Source organism: Pipistrellus kuhlii, unplaced genomic scaffold (assembly GCF_014108245.1).
Source record: "Pipistrellus kuhlii isolate mPipKuh1 unplaced genomic scaffold, mPipKuh1.p scaffold_m20_p_1, whole genome shotgun sequence".
Classification (NCBI taxonomy): Eukaryota; Metazoa; Chordata; class Mammalia; order Chiroptera; family Vespertilionidae; genus Pipistrellus; species Pipistrellus kuhlii.
The window spans coordinates 52,373,406-52,387,354 of NW_023425404.1; the positions used below are offsets into that span (position 1 = coordinate 52,373,406).

General features: G+C 59.8%; 1 protein-coding gene across 1 annotated transcript; it reads right to left on the reverse strand.

Moving 5' to 3' along the window:
* Positions 1-2,594: 2,594 nt before the first annotated feature.
* ITPKA (inositol-trisphosphate 3-kinase A) lies at positions 2,595-13,313 on the reverse strand. The gene is made up of 7 exons (XM_036445566.2): positions 12,490-13,313; positions 4,684-4,780; positions 4,391-4,607; positions 3,939-4,143; positions 3,612-3,713; positions 3,284-3,355; positions 2,595-3,191 (listed from the first exon to the last, which is right to left on the reverse strand). The coding sequence occupies exons 1-7, from the start codon at positions 12,973-12,975 to the stop codon at positions 2,988-2,990; spliced, it is 1,383 nt and encodes a 460-aa protein (XP_036301459.1). The 5' UTR covers positions 12,976-13,313; the 3' UTR covers positions 2,595-2,987.
* Between the last annotated feature and the right edge of the window lie 636 nt (positions 13,314-13,949).

A 13,949-nucleotide genomic window follows, 5' to 3' on the forward strand; every position in this document is an offset into this window, starting at 1 on the left:
GGGAGCTCAGGAGCTCGGTGCCCTTTTCCTCTGCTCTCCTCAGGGCCAGCAGGATTTCCTCATGGGGTGCTCCTGGGGCCGGAGGCCATGTGGGAGCTGTGGGGAAGGCACCCAGAATCTGCAGGAACAGCCTCTCCTCACCATGGGGCTAAGAGGTAGCAAGTCTAGGGACACCGAGGTCCCCTGCAGTTTTGTGGAGCCTACAGCGCGGTTCCTCCCCTGCTGGTGATGGGACAGCACCACCAGCCAGCAAGCTCAGCCTCAGAACGCCGTGCCTGTGTGGAGCTCAGCCCCAGGCCGCCCGCACCTCATTCTGCTGGAGCTGATGTCTGGAGGGGACATGAGGTTTCCTGAGGCGCAGCCGCCACACCTGCTAAGATCCTCCTCCCAGCCCCCCAGGGCCCTCTAAAGACCCTGCCCACGTGCGCCAAACCTTCACGGGCAAAGGCACCCTCTGCCCAGCCCAGGGCCAGCCACCACCTCTGGCCACCCAGGACCTGCTCCAGCCGGCCCAGGACACAGCCTGGGGCTGCCACTACCGGGAGGAAAATCTCCCTCTGGGGCCTCCACTTGACTGGCAGGTCAGGAGTCATACTGGTTCATGGGAGCACTTAGCCCAACTGCCCCCGCCCCCGACAGAGAGACCTTCCACATAACTTTTATGAAGGTAGATCAGAGCAGGAGACTGAGTTCCACAGTCCTCCCGACTCTGCAGGGACATTGCTGCCAGGAACCGTCTGCTGAGCTGCAGTGGCCCAGCTGAGTGGCCAAGATGGGGACTTCGGGGTGGCTACAGATAGCTACAAGTTGGGGACTGGGAAGGTGGGGAAGGCTGCTGCTTCAGGGAGTTTCCCAGCAGCCTCCTGTGATTTGAATAACTCATCACTCCCTCCTCCCTCCAATAGAGGCAGTTATTACCTAAAGCAGGGGTCTTCAAACTTCTCTCATTATGAGAATCACCTGGTGGAGTTGTTAAAACACAGATTCCCGGATCCCAACTATAAGAAGTGCTATCAGGAATCTGTGTTTTAACACCTCCACCAGGTGATTCTCATAATGAGAGAAGTTTGAAGACCCCTGACCTAAAGGGTTGCCAGGCTCTGCTGCCCGACAAGTAGATGCCCCAGGCGCCTTCCTGGAGGGCATTGCCACATCCCAGACAGAGTCCTGGTGATACCACACCCTCCCCTGCCCTGCCCTGGGCACCTCGTGTGAGGGAAAGGGAAGCTGTGCCTGATGGGTTCATTAGGTTCCCCCCACTCATGATGCAGATCTTTTGGGGTGCTGCTCTGGGAGAACTCCCTGGGCTACATGCCCTGCCCTGGGCACCAACCAGGAGGTGTGAGACTTCATGGCCAGAGCTGGACTAATGGCCAGCCTCTCCCAGGGCCACTGAGCGTAGAGTGTTGCCCTGGAGGAGGTCCCTCAGAGCCCTGGTTGAGCACAAACTCCCACTTCTCCCCCGGTTCCCTGTCATGGCCCAGTGTTGGCAGCACCAGCTTGAACTCCACCCTAGTTTTGCCAGCATCTTCTGGCATTTTCAATACTGGACTCAGCTGTATCCGTGGCCTGCCCTGACCAGCCTGTCTTGGGAGGGAGGCCATAAAACAACACGGCCCACTGCCCCCTTCCCCAGCCGTGCCCCCTTCCCCCGCTGTGCTCCCTTCCCCTGCTGTGCTCCCTTCCCCCCGCTGTGCTGAATTCACCTCTGCCACTGGAGCTAGGGCCCAGGAGAGGAAGGCTGCTGGGCTGGGGAGCAGGCCTTTGGAGGGTTTAAGATCCCCACAGGCCCAGGAACGGAGTCTGAAGAACTTCAAGAGCTGGGAAGGGAGCTGGCTGCCCTCTGGCCTCAAGCCCCCCAATTCCAGAGGACTCCAACCTTGGAATCCCATCTGTAGCTGCTGGGCCCCAAGGGGCCCTGAGAGTGAGGACACAGGCATTGGTGCCAGCAGAGGCTCCTCCCTGCACTCCTCCCTAGGCTCCTAGGTGGCTTGTTATTCCAGAAGCTCTCCCCCACCACCCCAGTTAGCACTGCATGCTTGGGCCAGCCTCAAGGTTGGACTGCACCTCTGGACTTTCCATCCTGGAAACCAGCCCCAGGCCTCCTGGGGAAGAGCATAGCCACTCCCAAACTTTGAACTCTGGGGCCAGAGCAGAGGCCAACCCGCTTTCCCCAGATGTGGGTGGCCAGTTGAAATTGCCTCCTGCAGGAAGCCTTTGCTGGACTGCTCCCTCGTATGAGTATCCTGCATCTGGGCAGTCCACAGCCCTACAGATAACTTTAATGAGGAGCTCTCTCACCCTGCCAGTGTGGCTCAGCTGGCTGGAGTGTCATCCTGATGCACCAAGGTTGCTGATTGGATCCTGGTCAGGGCACATACAGGAAGCAACCCATGAATGGATGGGTGGAACAACAATCTCTCTCTCCCCCTCTCCTCCTCCTCAACCTCCCCCTCCTTACCCTCTCTCTAATCAATCAATACATTTTCTCTTTTAAAAAGAACTCTTTTCAAATCCTCCAGTGATGTGAGTGAACATTAGAGATGCCTGGGAACTGAGGAACGGGGAGGAGATGAAGTCTGAGTCACCAAAGCTGGTGTCTTTGAGTTTTATTGGGGAGGGGAGTCCACTGTAGTGTGGGGAGGATAGATCAATAGATCTAGCGCCTGTGGAGTAAAATTCATTCTCTCACCTCTCTGAGAAGCACAGCGCCCCCTCAGAATGACTGGACTCAGGAAGATGCCCATCGTCACAGTCTGCCCCCACCCCCTAAAGTAGTGTCATCGGCTCTGGGACCGCTTGGGTTTGTATGGGGAACAGCCCTGGTGCGTGCAGTGCGCCCCACAGTGGTTGGCACCTGGTCCTACAGGACCCTATGAACCACCCAACCTCTGGGCTTGTCTCTTCCCAGCATGCACAGCGGGGACAAAGCTGCAGGTCCATTTGCGAGACCAGCGGGTCTGTGCGGGGACAGGGGCTCCTTAGCCTCATCTCTCGGCCAGGCTGGCCAGGATGCTAATGAGATTGTCCAGCCCCAGCAAATAGCCGTCCTCGCGGTTGCCCTCCTCCCAGGGTCTGCGATGGTCCAGGGTCTGGCCGTCAGGGAGGGGCGTGGTCTTGCCGAAGTCGATGAGCCACACCCCCGCGCGATGGCAGTGATCGTGCACGAAGAGCAGGGAGCTGCCGATCACCTGCAACGCCCACCAGGTCAGACCGTGGCCCTTTCCGGGGAACCCTCCCCCACCCCGCCCCACCACAGACCGGGAACCTGACCCCCCCTTACCTCGTGCCTCCTAAAGAACTCAGAGACCTCCAAGGTGTCCCGGATGTGCAGCAGGCGGTTCAAATACCTCCTCTGGAGGGGGTGGGGAGGGAGAAGAACGGACATGACTGAGCTTGTGCTGACATTAGGGGTCGGGACTCGTGCTCTGATGGGTAAACACCGTGCTGGAAACACAGGCCCTCACGTGGCGCGCAGGACAGAAGGAAGAAACGTAAACATTACAACACAACGTGATCAGATGCTACGATGGGAGGGGTCACAGAGGCGAGGGCCCCGGGTTCCGGCGCCCCGCAGCCCAGGGTGCTCGGGTGCCCGGCCGCGGACTCACCAGCACCTCCGCGTCCCCTTGCACAAACTCCTGGAAGACCCGGGTCACCTGCTCCCGGCTCCGCGTGGTCTTGAAGTCTGTGCTGCAGGACCCGTCGGCTTTCTTAAGGGGGAGGGACAGGAGGCGTCAGGGCCGTGTCCCCCAGGGGAGAGGGTCAGTGAGAGCAGCGGGGTCTCCCCGGACGTGGGAGGACACATTTCCCAGAACCGGCGAGGCCGCCGCGGAGGGCGCGTGTTCAGGGGGGCGGGGGGGGGGGGGGGGGCTGGGGTGGAGGGCGGAGCGGGGCAGGGGCGGAGGGCTGTGCAGAGCAGAGCGAGCCGGGCCCACCTTGATGCCCTCGATGCGGAAGCCCAGCGTGGTGCTGGAGCTGATGCCCTCCCGCCACTGCATGTAGCGCGGCTTGGTGACGGCGCGCTGCGCGTGCTCCTCCTCCGTGGGCGCCTCGGGGTCCACGGCCAGCATCTTCTTGTACATGTCCTTCCGCAGCTTGGGCCGCTCGCGGGCTTTGGCCAGCTCCTCCTCCAGGTACGTCCTGCGGGGCGGAGGCGGGGGCCGCGCGGGGCTTGAGCGGACTCAGCCCGGACCGGGGAGCCCCGCCCCGCGCCCCGGTGCCCGCACCGCCCCCCCCGCCCCGGTGCCCCCCCGCCCCCCCCCGCCCCGGTGCCCCCGGTGCCCCCCCGCCCCCCCCGCCCCGGTGCCCGCCCCGCCCTCCCCCCCCCGCCCCGGTGCCCGCACCGCCCCCCCCTCCCCGTGCCCGCCCCGCCGCAGAGCTCACGCACCTGACGCCCATCTTGCAGTCCAGCACGCAGGGGCCGTCGAAGCCGTCCAGCAGGTCCTGCAGCTGCAGGTAGCTCTCGCCGTCGCGCTCCACCTCGCCGTGGAAGGCGGGCACGCAGCCGCGCAGCGCGTCCGCCATCAGCCGCGCCAGGCAGTAGCGCTCCGACTCAGAGCTGCGCTTCAGGATCAGCCCGCTGGTGCCCGCCGCCTTGAAGCTCCCTGCGGACGGCGCCGGTTACCGCCGCCCGGCCGGCCCTCCCCTCCCCAGCCCACCCCGCACCCCTGCCCTGCTCACCGGTGTGCCCCGCCAGCTGCACCCAGGCGTAGCGCCTCTTGAACGGGCTTAGGACGGGCATGTTCACCATGGTCCGGATCTTCTGCCAGTGGCTTTTCTGAAAGCAACACGGTCGGAGCCCGCAGGTCCAGCATCTCATCGATGCAGAAGCCCTCCCTCCTCAGGACCGGGACTCAGCCAGCCGCGCCCCACCGAGGGCAGCTAGGGTCCCACGGTTCATTCATTTGTTCAGGACACTTTAGCGTGCGCCTGTGTGGTGGGCATTGAGACACAGGGTGGGGGCAGATAGCCAGCTGCTCAAATGTGCTGGAAAGAGCCCTGGGCTTAGCGTCAGAAGGCTCAGGTCTGTGCTGCATACAGTTCTGCCCCTCAAAAGCGGTGTCTGCTCTGTCGGAGGTTTTTGTGAGCGTGAGAATCAACTGTTGACCATCCTTGTTAAAAAAAAAAAAAAAAAAAAAAAAAAAAAAAAAAAAAGCAGGTTCTGCCAAGACCGGTTTGGCTCAGCGGTAGAGCGTCTGTCTGCGGACTGAAGGGTCCCAGGTTCGATTCCTGTCGGGGGCATGTACATTGGCTGCGGGCACATCACCGGTGGGAGGTGTGCAGGAGGCAGCTGGTCGATGATGTCTGTCGCTCATCTGTTTCTAGCTCTCTATCCCTCTCCCTTCCTCTCTGTAAAAAATCAATTAAAGAATTTTAAAAAATGCAGGTTCTTGGGTTTACCACAGGGAAATTCTGAGTAAGTCTGGGGTAGGACCAAAACTTGCATTTCTATCACTATTTGGGAGCCTGAGAAACAAGCCTTTGAGCATCAGTTTCTCCATCTGTAAAATGGGGAAATAACTGCTCTCGTTGTTATGAATAGTAAACGAGGCTTGAAAGTGACTGACTCTTTCTCCACTAACCTCATTTCTTGGCATGAAGTAGAAGCTGGACAAATATGGATTGTTTTTTAAAATGCATTTTTATTGATTTCAGAGAAGGGAGAGGGAGAGATGGAAACATGAATGATGAAAATCATTGATCCGCTGCCTCCTGCACGCCCCCTATTGGGGATGAAGCCCGCAGTCCAGGCATGTTCCCATGGAGTCACACCGTGACCGCCTGCTTCATAGGTTGATGCTCAGCCACTGAGCTGGACTGGATTGCTTTTTAAACTTATTTTGAGAAGATGGTTAACAAAGCTGGGGACAGTGAAACAAGGAAGGGCCTAGGACAGATAGAAGGAGCAACAGGAAAGAGGCTGCTTTGGTTCGCTAGAAAGGGTATGACGGAAAAGGTGAGCCAACATGGAGCTGCTGTCAGCTCATGTGGGAGTCAGAGCAAAGGGCACCTTGGGGACAGGTTCGGGGCATTCGTCCCTGATGAGAGGCGGCGCCTGTTACTCCCTGGTTACAGGTCTCATGGGTCCCTGAGCGTCTAGGAGACACTCGCTGCCCGTGGGGAGAAGAGGACGAGGAAGGAGAGAGCGCGCCCAAAATATGGACTGTTGATGCATTCACTCTGGGACCACAGGTTCCTCTCATTTAGGGAGACAATCACAGAAACTAATTTTGACAAAGGCCCAGGGCAGGGAGGCCAGCCTGGCTGGATCTGAAGGAATGATGGCTTGAGGTTTCCCCAAATCATCTGCTCTCCCTGGGTGCCATATCACTCCTCACCAGTTAGCAAGACCCAGGGGCACCCTTGGTTCTCAACTGGACCTAGAAGCCTGAGCTTTGAAAATGCAATACAGCCGGGACTAGTTTGGCTCAGTGGATAGAGCCTCGGCTTGCGGACTGAAGGGTCCCGGGTTTGATTCCAGTTGAGGGCAAGTACCTTGGTTGCAGGCACATCCCCAGTAGGGGGTGTGCAAGAAGCAGCTGATCAATGATTCTCTTATTGATGTTTCTAACTCTCTGTCCCTCTCTCTTCCTCTCTGTAAAAAAAATCAATAAAATATATTTTAAAAAAAGAAAGAAAAGAAAATGCAATACAGAGCTGAGGGGCTGTCGAGAGGGGAAGGTGGGTTCTGATGAACCTCCTGCCTCGTGACCACTGCTTCTGGCCTCCACCCAATCCTGAGAGCGTCTCACTCTCCGGACCTTTCCTCTTCCACACAAAACCCACCATTCCTGTGTCTGCAGGTTTGTAGCGCACAGGTTTGCTCACCCAAACGGTGTGTCTGCTGCCTCCCCCCAGGGTGCCTGCTTTGAGATGTGTTACACAGATGTGCTCCCACATGTGTGCTCCCACATGTGTGCTCCCACAGGGCCGGAACCAGGAATCCAGCCTCCCTGACTGGAGAGTTCTCAGAGGGAGAGGGAGAACGGGGTGGTGGTCTAAATGGGGGAAGGCTGCTGACCATGAAGCCCTTTCCTGAGTGGCGGAGATGGGGCTAGTGACAGAGCACAGGATGGGGAGTCAGGAGTGGGTTCCAGTGGTCTAGCTGAGTCCAAGCGAGAACTTCCTCTGTGAGCCTGTTTCCTCTGGGAAGATGTAGCTGCTGCCATAGCACAAGCCACCATTCACTGACCGCCTACTGTATGCCAGGCACCTCTCAGCCTCCACAAGTCAGCATTGCTACCGCAGTCCCTACATGGCACGGTGGGGTGTGATCACGCGTCTAATCCCCAGGGATCTAGGGGTGTAGCCAGAAGCAACCCACTAGAAGCATGACAGCTCTTTCAAAACTCCTTGCTCACTCTTTAAATACCTACAAGGCTTGCATTATGCTGCATGACAATCCAAGTTTTATTATAAACTCTCCCACCTCCAAATCTTCAAATAAAATCCCAGGAAGATGTATGTGCCATGTGCCTTCAGCGGCACCACCCTCTACTCTCTTCTCCCACTCTCAGTTTGAGAATCATGATAATGATGCACACGGACGGACAGCAAGTGCATGAGGTGGTGGCAGTACTGCTATTTTTTAAAATACATTTTACTGATTTTTTTACAGAGAGGAAGGGAGAGGGATAGAGAGTCAGAAACATCAATCAGCTGCCTCCTGCACACCTCCCACTGGGGATGTGCCCGCAACCAATGTGCATGCCTTTGACTGGAATTGAACCCCGGACCCTTCAGTCTGCAGGCCAATGCTCCATCCACTGAGCCAAACCAGCCAGGGCAGTATTGCTATTTTATAGGAAGAAATTGAGGCTCAAAGTGTTAGCATGCCCTCACTTTCTGCCTTCAGCCTCCCAGTCCCTGGTTTAAGCTATCTCCCAGCCCTATGTTCCAACTGCCCCAGCAGGTCCCAAAGTCCATGCTACCACCCCTTTGGGGGAAATGGGACCTCCGTGCTAGAAAGAGCTGTGTACTAGGCGGAGCAATTTGCAGCCACAGAGTGGTGTGCTTTGATCACTGGGGAAACACTATATCTGCCAGGAGGCCCCTCTGTTGGCTGGATGCCTTCAGCCAAAACAATGAGGTTACTTGTGGGGCTTGAGGCAGCTTTAGGGGCCTACTGGCAGACGGTGGGGGGCAGTGGGACCAGAATGGAGTTAATCAGAGGGAACAGCTATTTCTATAGCCGCCCCAGTAGAAGAGGGAAATCAGCCTTGTGTCAAATGAGATGGGAGAACAGCACTGTTCTTTCCTCTGCGATCGCGTGGGGGCAGGGAGTGGGGCTGAAGACAGAGGTGGAGCTGGTAGAAGAGGACGTAGCACCTGCAGTCCAGGACTACTGCCACTTGGTTGATATGGGATAACACAGCATCAACTTGCTCCCAAGATGATGTAAAATTGGAGCATCATCTACTCTTACCACCACAATTATGAGAGGATCATGTCGGCTGAGGGCAGCAAAGACAAAGGCTGGTTTTAGTCATGCAGGTTACAAAGGGCTTTAATACCTAGTATGTCATTGAGCCCTCCCAGCCTCCTCCTCAGGTGGTATGACAGGCTTTAGCTCCCCTGCCAGTAATGGATGTGTTCAAACATGGAAGGAGTGGATACAAGTGTCATGGAACTCACTGCCGTCTTCCATCGTAAGGAGCTACCTGGTACCTCCCCCAGGACATAATGCATATAAAGATGCATATGTCTGCCCTGGCCGGGTGGCTCAGTTGGTTGTAGCATCATCACATACACCAAAAGATTGCAGGTTTGACACCCAGTCAGGGTGCATACAGGAGGCAACCTGTGTTTCTTTCTCACATCCATGTCTGTCTGTCTGTCTGTCTGTCTGTCTCTATCTCTCTCAAAAATAAAAAATAAAAAAAATCACTAGCCGAAACCGGTTTGGCTCAGTGGATAGAGTGTCAGCCTGCAGACTGAAAGGTCCCGGGTTCGATTCCGGTTAAGGGCACCTTGTGGGGGGTGTGCAAAAGGCAGCTGATGCTTCTCTTTCATCGATGTTTCTAACTCTCCATCCCTCTCTCTTTCTTTCTGTAAAAAATCAATAATATATATATATATATTTTATATAAATATATATAAATAAAATATATATTTAAATAAAATATATATTTTAAAACTCACTAAAAACATATCCTGCCCTGCTGGCATGGCTCAGTGGTTGAGCGTCAATATATAAACCAGTAGGTGACAGGTTTGACCCCCAGTCAAGGCACATGCCAATTTGTGGGCTTAAGCCACATTAGGGGGCATGCAGGAGGTAGCCAATCAATGGTTCTCTCTCATCATTGATGTTTCTATCTCTCCCTTTCCCTTCCTCTCTGAAATCAATAAAAATATATTTTTTAATAAGATGCATGTGAGCCCTAACTGGCTTGGCTCAGTAGATAGAGCGTCGGCCTATGGACTCGAGGGTCCCAGTTCCGATTCCGGTCAAGGGCATGTACTTGCTTGCAGGCACATACCCAATAGGGAGTGTGCAGGAGGCAACTGATGGATGTTTCTCTCTCATCGATGTTTCTAACTCTCTATCCCTCTCCCTTCCTCTCTAAAAAAATCATATATATATATATATATATATATATATATATATATATATATATATATATATATATATATGAAGCATGTGAAACATTCTTGGGTGGGTGGGTGATGATTTGGCACATGAACAACAGCAGGGAAGATATTGTTTAGCATGTTAGGCTTTTATTGTATGTGTCTCAGAAAGCAGGTTTATTATGTTACAAAGTGAAATCTACCTGAAAAGAGGGCCAAAGCAGCACCCTCTGGCCCAGCCTATCCCCACAGAAGACTGGGGAACCACAACTCATGTTGGGGCAAAAGCCCATGAGACTGACCCATGTCTTTAACAAAGTCACAGGAGGACCCTCTGGCAATTCCTCACTCCTGGAGCTGTATTAGGAGCATCTCTCTCTGAGCAGGGCTTTGCTAGACACACCTTCAACTGGCCTTTATCTAAGCTCTGCTTGGAAGCCCGGAGGATTCCTGCTTCTTATGTCACATCAGTACTCAGCTCAGTGTATCTTCTGCCAGAATGGACGCTTTGCTCTGCCTTTGGTGATCATCCCCATACTCCCTGCCTCCCACTCCCTGCCTCCAGCCATTCAGTCATTGGCTGAAGCTCTCTGCCAGCCCAACCCCCTCCCCGTATCGCCACTGCCCTATCAAACTAGCACTCCCCGTGGAAGTGGTGGTGAAAGCAGTTAAATTTATAAAATCATTTGCACTAAGGTATAAGTGACCCACGACTTCCCCTTCCCCAGGGCATTCACTTTATAAATGGGAAGTCAGTTAACCTAAATTCTGCTCTATAATTAGTGAAAAGTGAAGTGTGGGAGTTCTGGGCGAGGACGTGAGCATCCAGGTCTCCTTACTGATCCTGGAGCACCGAGAGAAGAGAAACAAACGAACAGGAGCCAAACACCCTCTCTTCTGCTAGAGCAACACCCCAAAATTGTGTTCGAGGCGGGGGAAGGCCTAAGAATACACTCATGGCAGCTGCCTTTGGGGGTAGGCCCCTCACTCCCCCTTCCCTCGCCTGTACAGGTTTCCCTGACTGTTCCCTATATGGGAGGAAAGGCCCAGGGAGAGAGGGAGGCTGTCCAGCCCCAACTACCCTGCGGGGAGCAAGGCCTCCAGGCTCTTGGGGGATCCTAGGAGGAGAAGGGGAAGGACGCATGTGCCAGGCAGAGGCAAGGTAGTCTTGCCGGCCTCCTGCTCTGGCTGCTCCGGTTCCTGCCCAGGCCTGACTGCAAGGGGCTGGCGCCCGCGAGCTCCTAAGCTGTGCCACCGAGCCCTTCTCCCCGGGGCATCCTTAAGGCCAGCAGCTCGTGGGCTCTGCTCCTGCCCGGGGAAGCCCGAAGGCAGCCTGGCGGGCGCGCCGTGCCGCTCCCACCGGCCGCGAGGCAAAGTCCGCGCCGGGCCCTTCCACGCGGACGCAGGAGGCCTCTGTCAACAGCCCCCGCTTATCTGCCGCCGCCGTGGCTGTTTGCCTTCGGGGAGGCCCGGCGGCTGGGGGTTGGGAGGCCCGGGAGACGCAGCCTTGGAGCTGGAAGGGCCTTGGAGAGGCCATCTGCTGCCGCTCCGTCCGGGCGGCGAGGCCCGGGCGGGGGAGGCGGCCAGGCGCCCGGGGCGCAGCGGGGACGCCCCCGAGTGCGGGCGGCCGCTGCCCACGGGGCTCCCGGGCTGGGCCCGCGGGACGCCTCCGCCCACGGCCGTTGGAGAGAACAGGGCTGCCCCCGTGGGCCCGCCTCTCCGCTGTCACGGACGGAGCGGGGAGCCGTGGGCCGAGGAGGCGGGAGGGAGGAGACCTCTCCCGGCCCCACAGTCCGCCTCCTCGGAACCCCGGCGGCACCGCCTCCCGCTGGGGCCGGGCTGCACCAGAGAGGGACTCCTCGCACCTACCTACCAGCGGGTGTGTCCTATTCTGAGATACTTTTTTGTTTTTTATTTCGTGTCACAAACCATGCCGCCCTCTGGGAACTGTGAGTCTCAGGGGGTAAGCAATGCAGGTGGTTAGCGTCTCCCGCCCCTCCCAGTCCAGGCGCGGGCCCCGCAGGCCGGCCGCGCCCCGCTCTCCCCGCTGCGCCCCGGCCCCCGGGGCGCGCCCCGCTGGGGAGGCCGGAGCCCGGAGCGGCGGGGCGCCCTCCGCCTCGCCCTCCGCCGCAGGGCCGCTTGCATAACGCGGATCTGGAGCAGCTCCTCGGCGCCGCCGGAGTTATTTAAAGTATTTGCCTCCGTTTGAACAAGGGGCGCAGGACGGCTCTCCGGGGCGCCGCACACCCCGGAGGGGCAGCACCCGGAGGGCCTCCCCGCACCCCGGCCCGGAGTACTCGAGGGTCAGACCGGGCCTCCGACACGAGGGGCGGCGACCCACAGGCGGATCACGCCCCCTCGGCCTCAGTTTCCCCTCCCGCGGCCGCCATCGGGAGCCGGGAGCCGGGGAGGCGGCCCCCCGCCCCGCGCCCCTCCTTCCCGCGGCCTCGCCGGGTGCGGGCGCCGGAGCAGACGGCGGCTCCGCTGAGCCTGGAGCGCGCTCCCTCCCACTCAGGGAGGGAAACCGTGGCAACGGCGGGGGCGCGGCCGCGGCGCGGAGAGGGGGCGGCGGGAGGGAGCGGCTCTGCGGCCCCCTCCCCCCGAGAATGCGCGGGGCCGGCCCGGCCCTCCGAGCTCTCCAGTCCCCTCGCCGCCCGCAGGCCCGGACCCCGCTCCCCGCCCCCCGGTCCCCGCGGCCGGGCAGATCCTCCGCGCTCCCCTCCTTAGACGCCCGGGCCCGGCCCGAGAACCGCCCGTGGAAAAGGGGGTACAGATTGCCCAGGCGGGAGGCCCCCTCCGGCCCCTGCGCCCCCCGGGCAGGAGGACCGGCCCGGGCGGGGGACCTCGGGCCGGAGTCGGACCTGCGAGCGCGGAGCTGGCCCCCCGCGCCCCGGCCCCGCCCCGCGGCTGTACCTGGCCCGCGTCCTCGCCCGCGTCCAGCTGCACGTTGCCGCGGCTGCGGCTCTCGCTGTCGCTCAGCAGGTCGTCCTCCGAGTCCTCGGGCAGCGACGAGGAGCCGGTGGAGGAGAGCGACGAGGTGGAGAGGCGGCGCGGCTGCTGCAGGTGCGCGGAGCCGGCGGCCGGGAGCCAGGCGCCCTCCGCCGCGGGCGGCCCGGGGCTGGCCGGGGGGTCCGGCTCCTCGGCGGTCACAGTCAGCTGCGGGATCACCGGGGCCGGGGGCGCGCGCGGGAGCCCGTTGGGGACCTGCCCGCCTCGCCGCTTGGCGCCGCGGGCCCGGGGCTGCCCGGCGGCGGCGGCGGCGGCGGCGGCGGCACAGCGCGCCTCGAACAGCAGGCGCAGCTCCCCGACGCTCCGGCGCGGGGCCCGCTCCAGCCCGGGGCTGCAGGGCGCCCCGCCGCCCGGCCCGGCCATGGCCGTCGGGCCCCCGGGCAGGGTCATCGCCCGGCTCGGGATCCGCGGCGGCGCCCACCAGCCCGCGGCGCGGCGGGGACTGAGACGCCGGGCGCCCCGGGCGGGAGCTGCCCGAGGCGGAGCCTGCGCCGCCCGCCCGCGCCCCGCCCCGGCCGCGCCCCCCGCCCCTCCTTTCACTTTCCCGGAAAGCGCGGGCCTCCCGGGCCGGGCGGCCGAGAGGTCTCCCCGCGCGGCTCCGGGGCCTGGGCAGCCCAGGCGTCGTGGACAGAAATCAGGGCCCGGCTCTCGCGGCCTCTGTCCGCCCGTCCGTCCCGGAGGAGACGGGAGGGGCCGCTGCACCCCCAAGTCCTCCCTCCTTTCCGCGTTCCATCCACCCCGTCTCCGGTTCCCTCCTCCCGCGCCCCTTCGGCACAGAGTTCAAGGCCATGGGTTTTGCCAAGAGCCTCACCCCAGGGCGTGCGCCCGCTCGGGTGGAAACATGGTCCCAGGAAGAGCCGATACTCCGGCCCTCAAACTCCGGGCGGGCGGAGGGCAGGGCCGGGGCGGGGCCTGGCTCCTCCACGTGCCGGGCCCTGTCGGCGGGTCCGGGCTGCACGCCTGGCGCTGGCTGGAGGGGTCCGCGCGCCCCTCTGCCCCTTTCCTCCTGTATGTAGTCTGCGGCTTGGAGTCCGCGGTGTGGCTGTGAGCAAGTCATTTCCTCTCCTTGAGCTGCTGATTCTCCTCAAGGTTGCTGTCCACCTCACGGGATTGCTGTCAGAATAAAATAAAGTGGAAGGTGTGAGACTTCTAAGACGTCAGAATGGTTTTGGCGTGGGTGGTGGAAAGAGCCAGTCTCAGGTTCACCTCCCTCTGCATGTGACTGGGAAAACCTCATGTGACTGGGAAAACCTCACGGACGCACAGAGTTGGGCTGGGAGGCTGGGAAGACTGGGGGTGGCGGTGAAGTGTTCCATGCACTGCCATGTGCTCCTGGGTGGCGTCTCTGTGGTGGGTCTTTGGCC

Excerpts from the sequence above, each read along its gene's own strand:
- ITPKA (XM_036445566.2), bottom strand. The coding sequence starts at position 12,975 with ATGACCCTGCCCGGGGGCCCGACGGCCATGGCCGGGCCGGGCGGCGGG. Across the intron at positions 4,144-4,390 it reads GACTGCAAGATGGGCGTCAG|GACGTACCTGGAGGAGGAGC; the intron begins GTGCGTGAGCTC and ends TCCGCCCCGCAG. Across the intron at positions 3,714-3,938 it reads TCCGCATCGAGGGCATCAAG|AAAGCCGACGGGTCCTGCAG; the intron begins GTGGGCCCGGCT and ends CTCCCCCTTAAG.